At 35.4% G+C, this 11,781-nt stretch overlaps 1 protein-coding gene and 1 long non-coding RNA gene across 2 annotated transcripts; both read right to left on the bottom strand.

Moving 5' to 3' along the window:
• Positions 1–920: 920 nt before the first annotated feature.
• LOC132745218 (uncharacterized) lies at positions 921–1,821 on the bottom strand. Its single transcript, XR_009627809.1, has 3 exons — positions 1,761–1,821; positions 1,276–1,508; positions 921–1,079 (listed from the first exon to the last, which is right to left on the bottom strand). It is a non-coding gene; the product is annotated as an uncharacterized LOC132745218 (long non-coding RNA).
• A 1-nt stretch (position 1,822) lies between these two features.
• On the bottom strand, positions 1,823–11,489 carry LOC132745219 (fibropellin-1-like; the record flags this gene model as incomplete). Its single annotated transcript, XM_060734069.1, has 13 exons — positions 1,823–1,932; positions 2,267–2,377; positions 3,986–4,099; positions 4,849–4,962; positions 5,195–5,308; positions 6,051–6,164; positions 6,432–6,545; positions 7,808–7,921; positions 8,119–8,232; positions 8,453–8,566; positions 9,116–9,289; positions 10,110–10,214; positions 11,402–11,489. Coding segments are annotated over 13 exons (1,500 nt in total), but the record flags the coding sequence as incomplete, so codon positions are not given.
• Positions 11,490–11,781: the final 292 nt, after the last annotated feature.

Genomic DNA, 11,781 nt, shown 5'->3' with positions numbered 1-11,781 from the left:
GCTGCATTCAATGTCCAAATTTTACTTGTAGGGTACACCGGGTTTTACAAAAAATTTCCGGAAAAGGTGATCCCAAAAAACAAACTGCAATCAACATCCAGTTTTTAGACCTGAAAAAAAAGGATTAACATATAAATTTAATGACAGTTGAATGACCTCAACCTAATCACAGTATAACCACCCTAATTACAGCAAAACCATCTTAATAACCGCATAACCTCCCTAATCACAGCATTACCATGCATCCTAATAACAGCATTATTATCCGAATTACAGCATAACTATCCTTATCACAGCATAACTATCCTAATTACAGCAAACCACTCTAATAACAGCATAACAATCCTAATCAAAACATAACCAACCTAATCACAGCATAACCATCCTAATAACAGCATAACCCTCCTAATCAGAGCATAACCACCCTAATCAAAACATAACCATCCTAATAACAGCAAAATCACCCTAATCACAACATATACTGCAGTAACCACCCTTATCGCAGCATAACCACCCTAATCGCAGCATAACCACCCTAATCACAGCATATCCACCCAAATCACAGCATAACCACCCTAATCATAGCATTAACACCCTAATCACAGCATAACCACCCTAATCACAGCATAACCACACTAATCACAGTATTACCACCCTAATCACAGCATAACCACCCTGATCATAGTATAACCACCCTAATCACAGCATAACCACCATAATCACAGCATATAACCACCCTAATCACAGCATATAACCACCCTTATCACAGTATAACCACCCTTATCACAGCATTACCACCCTAATCACAGTATAGCAACAAGAGTTTAAGTATTAAAATTTAAAAGAAGTGTACTATTGGAGCAAAGTATATCATTTCATTTATGAGGACTTGAATGAAGTTTAGGGGAGACGCTACCTTGAGCTGCTGAACAGAGCTGCATCAAAGTCGGGTCGCAACCAGCCCAGAGTTCAGTCTCGTCACTTCTGTCATCGCAGTCAGGAACGCAGTCACACTTGAATGCTTCGTCTATGCACGTGACTGAACCTGAGGCACACGATAGCCAGCCAACGGGACAAACCTAGAATGTACGAACTTTTGAAAATATGTCGCCATCTTAAATCTACCGACATTGTCATTATAGATTAACGTTTAAGGGAAGAAAAAGTTTTAATATCTACTATATCTGCTTAACATAGGCGTAAGACAATATTCAAATAATATACGAATTACTGTAAATGATGTTTCTCGCGGTAATAAACCGTTCACACACTTACGTTAACGTAATTTGCTCCCCGGCTTGACGATCCAGTTCCGTTTCACGACCCGGACGCCGGACATGCAGTAACTGTACACTGTTCAACTACCATAGTATCTCCAGTGCACACTCTTCCTCCATTACTTGGGGCAGGGTTGTCACAGTTCCTCGTTCTTACCGAATGTCCGGTTCCGCATGTAGCACTGCACGGGGCAGCAACTGACCATGCGCCCCAGTTTCCATCGACTGGTACTGTTTTCGAAAAAGAAATACAAAATGTTACATCAAATCACTTCACTCCACAAAAATCGGACAGAACAATGTTCATTCAATAAAAGAAACAGTTACATATTTAGAAAATATTTCATCACTTGTTCCTATTCGAGGTATGCATTTAAGTCAAGTGGAAACGTGGTGTTAAAGACTGCCTTCTAAACAATACATGTATATGCGTATAGTTATATTCATAAGGCAAACTGATTAAATGATGTTAAACTCACATACCTGGACATGAACCGGCTCCTGTACAAACATTTTCATCAAAAGAGTCACCGACACAAGGTTGCAGGGTCATCGCAGGCTCGATACCGGCGCTGTCTTCCTGTGCCACACGTCACTGAACAACCCTGCCATGCCTCCCACTGTCCCCACTGTCCGTCCATAGGAGAGCCGATCACTGTAATATAATGTTACTAATAAAATAACGATTGTAATGTATTCCAATTACTCTATCTAATGTTTGTAAAAAGAAGCATTTAGAAATTGTACCCTAACTTATTATAAGAGATAAACAATATAGAACTATCCGTAAGTAACGCTATGTAAAATAGAGAAAAACAGAGTCCACGAAAAACGTCCTAACTCCTCCTAACAGTGTAAATGAAATCTCGAACTTCGGCTGACAAACACGTAGACAAAGCATTTAAATATGATTCTTTATAATTTATTTTCTACATACAAGTGTAACATAAGAATAACTATTACAGATTGTTAAGCCTGATAAAACTTACAGTAGTCACAGTTTCTGGCGGTATATTGGGGGAAACACGTGCATCTATATGCATTTTGTAAATTTGTGCACGTGCCATTGACGCACGGGCTACTGAGGCATTCGTCAATATCTACAAACAAATGATGAATATCAAATGCAAATTGATAAATGTTTAGAAACAATTGTTTTTAAAAGAATCACAAAGCTTCTTAAATTGATAAAAAGCTCCCTGCAGACAGGATAAAAAGGTGGATATAGATATGAAGATAATGTGTAAAATGCAAAATCACGTGAAAAATATATAAAATATTTACATATAATGTATATGTAATTAGCGATAGACTAGTATGTATATTTTATAGAAGAAAGTACACACGATGCTCTGTAACACCGCAAAACGTCCGTACCGCAAAACGTACGTATACGGACGTTTTGCGGCGCATATCGTCCACATTTTTCTGAGGTACATTTTGCGGCAAAAAGGCATTGTCCTGCCGCATAACGTCCATATTTTAAAGTTTATATAATTTTCGTATATTTTGACCAGTTATTATCATGTGTTATTGTGTGTTAATTTTACCCGAGTATGCGCCTGTCTGTCTGTCCGTCCAAACTTAGCTTGTTACCACTCTAGCATCCACATACCCTAAGCAATATGGCCAGAGTTATTTGTCCTTGAATTACAATATATGTTATATTTCACATTGTTACCACTCCAACGCTTTCATTTCTTCTTCAATCTTGACAATTTTCAAGAGAATATCTATGACCATAAAATCTCAACAAAGTTAGATTATAGGTTAAATCTAACAAAAAAACAAACAAAAAAACGCGCTATATTTCACCTTGTTAGTGCTTTCGTTTCTTCTCCATTCTTAAATTTTTTTATACAGGATATGTATAACAAGAAGGTCTCGATCAAGTTCATTTATGAGCTAAGAGGATTTTCCCATCCCCACCCCCGCTCCCCGCGACAAAAGCTCTCTTGCTCAATTATGACTAGGCGACTTAAAGGCCCCATCTCCATGACAATATAGCTCTCTCGCTCAAATATGACTACGCTGTCAAAAGCCCCCATCCATCCCCCGTAAAAATGAACGGTAGAACCAAACCTCCATAGTCAACAAGAACACAAAAAATCATTCCCACTTCTTGATGCAATTATATGAAAAGCTATTGTCAAAAGCAAAGCTTAATTTTAATATTTTTTGTCATTCACTCAGTCCAATCCCCGGTTCGTCCGTCCGTATAGCCGTCCTTTTCTGTATGTCTATAAGATTACATTTATTTCAATATCATCGTTTTTATATCTCTGCTGCTGCTGCTGCTGCTGCTTGGTTCCATTCCATAAAAAAATCTATTCGAAAAACATCCTCGGCTTAAGCATATTTCTTTTTTTTAAATAAAAAAAAGTCAGAATTATATAGGATCACAAAAATATTGCACTTTAATGTTTATTTCGTCATATCTTTACCTGAAACAATATGAAAGTGACAGAACCAATAAAAGTAACGTTTATAATGAATATATTTTAATACAGAAAATATGGACGATATGCGACGCAAATACACACTCCCGCCGCAAAACGTACCAAGTACGATATGCACCGCAAAACGTCCACATGTGTACGATATGCGACGCAAAACGTCCACACGCGTACGTTTTGCGGTACGGACGTTTTGCGGTGTTACACCCAAAACCAATTTAACTGGCAGTGTAAGTACATTCAACTCCTTACCCTGATCACAGTCATACCCTTGCCAACCAGGGGTACAATCGCACGTGTACTCATTTAACAAATTGTTGCACGCGGCACCATTATGGCACGGGTTGCTCGCACATTCGTCAATATCTACACGAAGATGAAGAAACAGAAAAAATGTTCAATTAATAGAAGCGTACAATATTGTATATACTAATGTGGTCTGCGTCAATTATGTTCCACAAAAGGTATATTTGCACCTGTTTAGTTAGTTATTCAATACATGACTAAGTTGCTTTTAATAAAAAATAAAATAAAATAATAATAACATTAACTCAATTCATATAACCAATCGTTAGCTGTTAAATCACTACATTATGCTTTGCATTAACTAAGAAACAATGGAACGCCAATATGCCAAGCATCGAATGCAAATTCTAATATAAGTAAGTGCAGCTAGCATCCAGATTCAGGCTAATTTTTTTTTTTTGAAAACTTTGAAAATGTATTTGAATGTGTAATATTGTGAATTAATCAAAATGGAGCAATTTACACATAATTAATAGCTTTTACAAACCACGTAAATTGCCAAAAGTGGTCAAAATATGCATAAAAAGCCTTTACTGCGTAAGTAGCGCAGTAGAAATATAGTTATAAAAATAAATATTGAAAAATCAGTCATATATCGTACATAATATGTAAAATATTACTTGAATCTTGACACTGTTTACTTTTCCTTACATTTTAGTACATTTTTCTCAAGTTTGATTTTATTGAACTATTTTGACTTATCTGGAGGCATGTAGTTTAAAATGTATAAACTGAAGCTCACCAAATGTACCACGTAATACAAAACATTGGTTTATAAAACAAACTGAATGAACAGGAATAATATTTACCCGTGTCACAGTTAACACCTTGCCATCCAGGCACACATTCGCACTCGTAGTTGTTCTGGTTATTTAGACACGTAGCACCATTCTGGCACGGATTGCTCGCGCATTCGTCGATGTCTAAAATAGAAATTACACTGTCCCTGGTTATTTTGGATAATACAAAACATGGAATGTCTGTCTAATAATTTAGATACAATGTATTCGTATCACTGGCTGACATCATTGAAATTGCTTTGCATCTTCATATTATTTATGTAGGGCTATTCTTTATAATTGTTATCTTCAATAAATATGTCAAATACTAAGTTCTGTGATAAAGACAGCGTTTATAATAATTCAAATAATTTACCTATATCACAATTAGTTCCTTGCCAACCTCCGGTACATGTGCACGTGTAACTGTTCTGTAAGTTGTTACACGTAGCTCCATTCTGACACGGGTCCCTCAAACATTCGTTGATATCTGAAATACATGAAAAACGTCAAATTATGCGCCGAAATATACACCAGTTCGAATGTTTCTCGTCAATATACAATCTACGTCAAATTGTAAGGCATGTTCAACCGCACACTTTGCTATTTAATGAAATTAAACATGTCTAGTATAGCTCCCTTATTTTAGAATCAAATAGTGACTAAGCTTTCGGTTTCGTAATAAACGTGTTTCAAAACGTCGTATGACATCAAATAGATAATTATCTTAAGCGCCAGATAAGTTACTTCCCTGCTTTAATTACTTAGAATGTTTTCGTTATATATCTTTATGAACATATAAAATGGAGATTATTCTTCACATTGAGTGAATATCATATGCTTGTAGTAAAGCCCATGTCGTATAATAGGCTTGCAACACACCTAGAGCCGTAAATCAAGCTTTTAGCAAGGATCGAGTCGTATAAAAGGCATATAGCACCGTTTGAGTCGTATAACGAACTTGTAGCACTGCTCCAGTCGTATATCAGGCGTATGACACGAATCGAGTCGTATAATAGAAACGAATGGACTGAAGATGCTCAGCTATATAATTAAAATCAAACATGCATTATAACTAATGCATTTTAAATATTTTGTCAAAATTGGAATTAAAGTAGATTCTAAATAACAAAACGAATATACAAATAAACATAACTATTATAAAAAATAATTCATATTTTTCAACATGATAAATACTGTTTTGAGTAATTAAATGGTAATTCATATCAAACCTTGATCACAATTGTACCCTTGCCAACCACCAGCGCACGTGCACGAATATTGATTCCGTCCATTGTGACAAGTGGCACCATTCTTGCACGGGTTACTCGCGCATTCATTTACATCTAAAATTAAAGTCTTAATGTCATAATTAACATTCGTTTCATAGATTGATATCAAGAATAATAATTTTTGTCAAGATAAATCGTTCATGCATGTACTGGTATATCACAGGTTTATGTTTCTTGTTGAGGAAAAGAAAACAAATATGAAATGCGCATTCCTGAAACCATTATTATAAAATAAAGAATTCAAAAGTGTTGTCGCATATTTTTACTAAGCACAAATGTGTTGTCAAATTAATAAAATTGAATTCAGAGCAAACAAATTACCTGTGTTGCAATCAGCACCCGTCCATCCTGCAGTACACGCGCACGTGAAACGGTTCTGGCCATTTGTACACGGTGCACCATTCTTGCACGGGCTGCTCGCACATTCATCAATATCTAAATTAAATATAAATTATAATTTATCAGTCGCATTTATCAAATGATACCAATTATTTCATTCATAAACTCGTTTTTGCAACTGCAAATTAATTTTACATGAATTACCCAGTGCTGGTGTCGTCATATTAGGAAATTTGGCGGTAACCCGACGAAAAGAGCTCGGTGCCTTTAGAAATTGAGAGGCAGAAACTCGACAAGATTTGAAAACATAATACATCAAGATCATTCAAAAGAAATAGTTCTTATTCAAGATTATTCAAGATTAAGCATGGAAATTTAGTGTCACTACACGGAAAATAATGTAGTCGACTGTTTTTGGAGACTGGCAATTATTTTACATTTTCATATACGCACTCATTTATTCTATCAAAATCATAGAATATGGCCTCTTACTATATATACAATAAGTAAGTGAATTCTCGACGCCTCTGATACCGACCTCAGAGAATAGCGGTTTTTTTAAATCATACATTTCCCAGGTAGAATACAAGAGCTGTCGGTTCACAAAAGAGCCAATTGTTTTTTTTTTTCAAATCCAGGTTACAGTTAAAGGCATTGGAGAGAGTCCTATTATGCATACAATTTCAACATGTTTCAAAGCCAGATGACAATGGAATATAAAAATATCTTAGGTGGTAAATTTTATAAGTCGCAAAATGGGAATAATTCTGTCAAAAAGCTTGATTGAGTTACCTCCTCCTGTTTACAGGTTTGGGACATGGTGGTGAGCAAAAGTGTGCAAAGTTTCATAGTCATATGCTAATGAACTTTGAAAATACTTGGGGCTGTACGCAAATTTTAACTTAACGTAAATTCTAAGTCGAAAAGGGGCATAATTATGTCAAAATCCTTGATAGAGTCACCTCCATCTGTCTACAGGCTTCCGGCATGATGCTGCACAAGTTTGCAAAGTTTTAAAGTCATATGTCAATGTACTTTGAAAATATTTGAGGTGGTACACAAACTTTAACATACTTGGTTATGCCGACGCTTCGTGACTAGGATAGCTCAACTTATTCTTATCGAATAGTCGAGCTAAGAATGGATCATAAATCCTAAAGTTTTTAGTTATTGTACATAAACATTTTAAATTCAAAACTAAAAACTATCATCTAAAGTGTTTATGAATTTAAAGCTGTGTGCATTTAATTAAATTAATGTGTTTTAGTGATTTTCAGTATTGCTTACGGCAAGTCATAAATCGTTAACAAAAAAATGTGAAAAATAATAATGTTTCGATGAAAAGCCTAAAGACCAACCTCTTTCACAGTGTGTCCCAGTCCAGCCACCGGCGCATTCGCACGTGTACCTGTTCTGTTGATTGAGACACGTGGCCCCATTTTGGCACGGATTACTGGCGCATTCGTTTATATCTATGAAAGCAATGAATACCGTCAGTGAGTTGATTTTAAATAAGAGCTTATCTTACGAAAAGAATTCGGGGAGGGAAGACAATTAAGATACGTAAATATCGAATCTCACTTTTTGTATTCAAATGTTCCTTTTTTATTTTTTATTTCATTGTGTTAACTTAAGACAACGTTTGAATAACTTCAACTAAAATCATTACCTTGATCACAGTTTGTTCCCTGCCAGCCGGCAGCGCACGTGCATGTGTACCGATTCCTTCCGTTTGCGCATGAGGCACCATTTTTACATGGGTTACTCGCACATTCGTTAACATCTGAAACATAAATCGATAAATGTTTCTTAATTGATTACTTATGCAAGAAGCATAGACAAAATACAATCACATTTTCGATGACGTGGTTACTTGTTATGTCCATATAAGTTTACTATTTCAATTATTACTAGAATTTAATGCTAATAATCAATATTCTAGGAAACATTCCTTATTATTTTATACTACCTCACACTGTTCACGGAACCCATGTTATATATACCTTGGTCACAATTGATCCCTTGCCATCCGCCAGTGCATGTGCAGGTGTAACGGTTTTGAAGATTATTGCACGTGGCACCATTCTTACACGGGCTACTTGAACATTCATTGATATCTGAAACAGATATAGTTAAATAAATATTGCATAATCAAAGCTCTTTTATTGAAATGTATCTCTCTATAAAAGTTTGGAGTAGTGTCTACAACTTAACACACATAAACAATTGATGCTTTTGGTACGATGATTTTTCAAATTTTTGTTTTGTGATGATAATATTCCAAAAACTACGAAGTCCGAGAACTACTTTCTGATTCAATGACAGTTGCGAATGTGTATCCGTGTGAATTTTTTTTTTTTTGGGAACAAAGCAATACATGTGTTCTATTAAGTGACGTAATCGTGACACCAGCAGAGATTGAATCAATACCACTAGCATTTCAATTCATAGTAGATTTACAAAAAGAGAAAAACGAATCCCTAAAGAACGTCCAAAACCGACAAAAACGAAAATGTTGCAGGCTCGGTTTGATGGACGGTAATGGTAAGTGCAAGTTACCGTTCACGCCCCTAGCACCTGCTTAGGCAGAATTCAAAATGGTGAAATGGTGAATTAAGAAACATCTGCAGATGTCACTAATTTCAGATATCTGAAATAAAACGTACCGCCACATGTTGGCTGACTTCCGCTCCACGCGCCATTGCTACATGTCCTTGACGCACTTCCGCTGGTGATCGTGTAACCTGCGTTACAACTGTACGTTACTCTACTTCCGTCAGTTGTTCCAGTATAACTTCGTGAACCATACGAAATGGACCCAGGTGTTGGACATGGTGGCACTATTGTTTTGAACAAAAACACAATTCATAAAACATTTTAAGTAGATAAATCTTTAAATAAATATTTATTTATTTATTAATTTATTTATTTTGTTTTATATTATTTCATGTACCAGTTGCATATTCAATAACAAAGGATGGCAAAACAACACCAGCCATGCGTCGCGACCATTTATCACATTGTTATTGATATGTCTTGTAAATATAAAGTAACGAAATGACGTCATACCAGGGTTTGTAAATACGAAATACCCGTCGCTACCAAAGCCGAAACTGAATCGTACACCATGCATACTTGGAAAATAGCTGCACCAATTCATGATTCTGCTTGAGCCAACTGAATTGCCCTTCCCGACCTGCAAGAAAATTTTAATTCATAAATTAACAAAGTGTAAAATACCCAATGTTAAAATTAGTCCCTTATTTTGCTACGTTATAGCGTAACCTCAATTTATAGCATTTTTTCAAACTTAGCCAAGGATTATAAAAATTCAAACAGATTTTAAGGCGTTGTTCTAGACCTACGCTTCGCAGTACAGCAAACAAAGTTCACGTGACCATGAAAACAATAAAAAAAACCTTGTAACATCCGTACCCCAGGAGATCAAAACCAGCGGTAAGTGCTTGAACTAACTGAACCCTTGAAAAACAGAAAGGAAATGTCCAAAATATTTTATCTAACCCAATAGTATACCATAGCATTCCAATGTATGTAATATAATCGATTGATTTGAATCGCAAAAAATCGTTCGTAGTAAAATGAAAATAAAAAAATTACGGAAGTTGTATCGCACTCTGTAGTTCCTTGCTGACTATTTACTGATCACAGATTGGCTGTTACCCCACCCACCAATAACAATTTCAATAACATTGGTTCTGTAATTGTTACGGTCGTTCTGTAGCAACACGTGCGCGTCATTTCTACCTGTAAAATAAATCCGTAGTGTTTTAACAACAGTTCTTTGCCTTGAATATACTTTAAGCTTTGTTCAGTTCAAAATAATGAAAAAGTATACAATATACTATATTGGTGAATGTTAATACTAAGTCGAAAGCTTTATAATAATAAAATAAATGCAAACACTAATATGGTTCGTGTTTACTAATGAGTATTTACTAAACAGCTTACCTATACTAAATATGTAATAGTTTACGGTTGTGAATTTTAAAATAAACTGTATTTCACGCACTTTGTTTTGGAAAGGAAAAAAATAAAGTAATTATTTTTATGCGTGCACAATAGTAAACTGACAGACATATACATACAATTATGAATTTGCGCAGATATTAGTCATTGCGGTTTACAAACTATCCAAAAGAAGAAAAAAAAGCCGTCACCGTGTTAGAATTTTCTTAATTGAATTATACGGACAATTTGTCATTTATTATAATACAATTTTATTTCCAAGGTCATGTTTCAGAATATGTAAAGGGTACACTCAAAAAACGGCTTAATATGCTGGCTCACCTTTGACCTGAAATGTAAGGGGATGTTAACTGAGCTGATCCGGATTCCGTCGGCATACGGATCATGGCGAACTGTAGTCGTAAGCATTTGGGCAGTAGTACGTCACACCTACGAAAGAAAAAATGTAATTTTACGACACAGCACGATTTTTGTTATAAAAAATGCTGGTAATATTTTTTTTCTATTTTTCCATACTTCTTTCTTTCTTTCTTTATTTATTTATTAACATTTATTTATTTATTTATTCTATTTATTTATTTTTGGTTGGGTTTTAAGTCGCACCCGACACTATAGGTCCTACGACTTCTCTACCGACAAAAACACAACTCTGGTGACCTCATTGTATTTTGTAGTCACGACCGGGCACCTGAACTTTATTTTCTTTTACAATTTGTTGATATTTTCTAAAGTATATGAGAACAGATAAAAAAGAATTAAGAAAATGTTTTCCAGAAATTTAAGAAATAATTTATGAATCTAAGTATGAAAATTGTGTACAAGTCTTAAAGAAATCACTTATGAAAGTAAGTCTCTTTATAAGTATGTTTCAGCTAAGATGTCACTTTTATGAGAGGACACTATTTTGATTAACTATGTTACATTTGAAAAGGAATAATCACATATGAAATATAAGAATTTATTACCTGTACATGGTGTCAGGTATAATCCGAGAATCAGCAGGGTCAGCCGGAAACTCACACAATTCATTGCGCCGGAGTCAAACTGACACGCCTGTGATAAGAATCAACTTTCTTAATTAAGCTGTCCAAAATATTTCTCCGGTAAACACTGCTTATTTTCAAAACATATGAGCCGCGTCATGATAAAACCAATATAATGGGTTTGCGACCAGCATTGATCCAGACCAGCCTGCGCAGTCTGATCAGGATTCATGCTGTTCGCTATCAGTTTCTTTACTTGTTATACGGGTCTGTAAGCGAACAGCATGGATCCTGATCAGACTGCGCGGATGCGCAGGCTGGTCTGGATCCATGCTGGTCGCAAACCCATGATGTTGGTTTTG

Source organism: Ruditapes philippinarum, unplaced genomic scaffold, assembly GCF_026571515.1.
Source record: "Ruditapes philippinarum isolate M1 unplaced genomic scaffold, ASM2657151v2 ctg17751_1_1_1_1, whole genome shotgun sequence".
Classification (NCBI taxonomy): domain Eukaryota; kingdom Metazoa; phylum Mollusca; class Bivalvia; order Venerida; family Veneridae; genus Ruditapes; species Ruditapes philippinarum.
The sequence above is the reverse complement of the archived record's forward strand: the minus strand, read 5'-3'. Positions and strand labels throughout refer to the sequence as shown.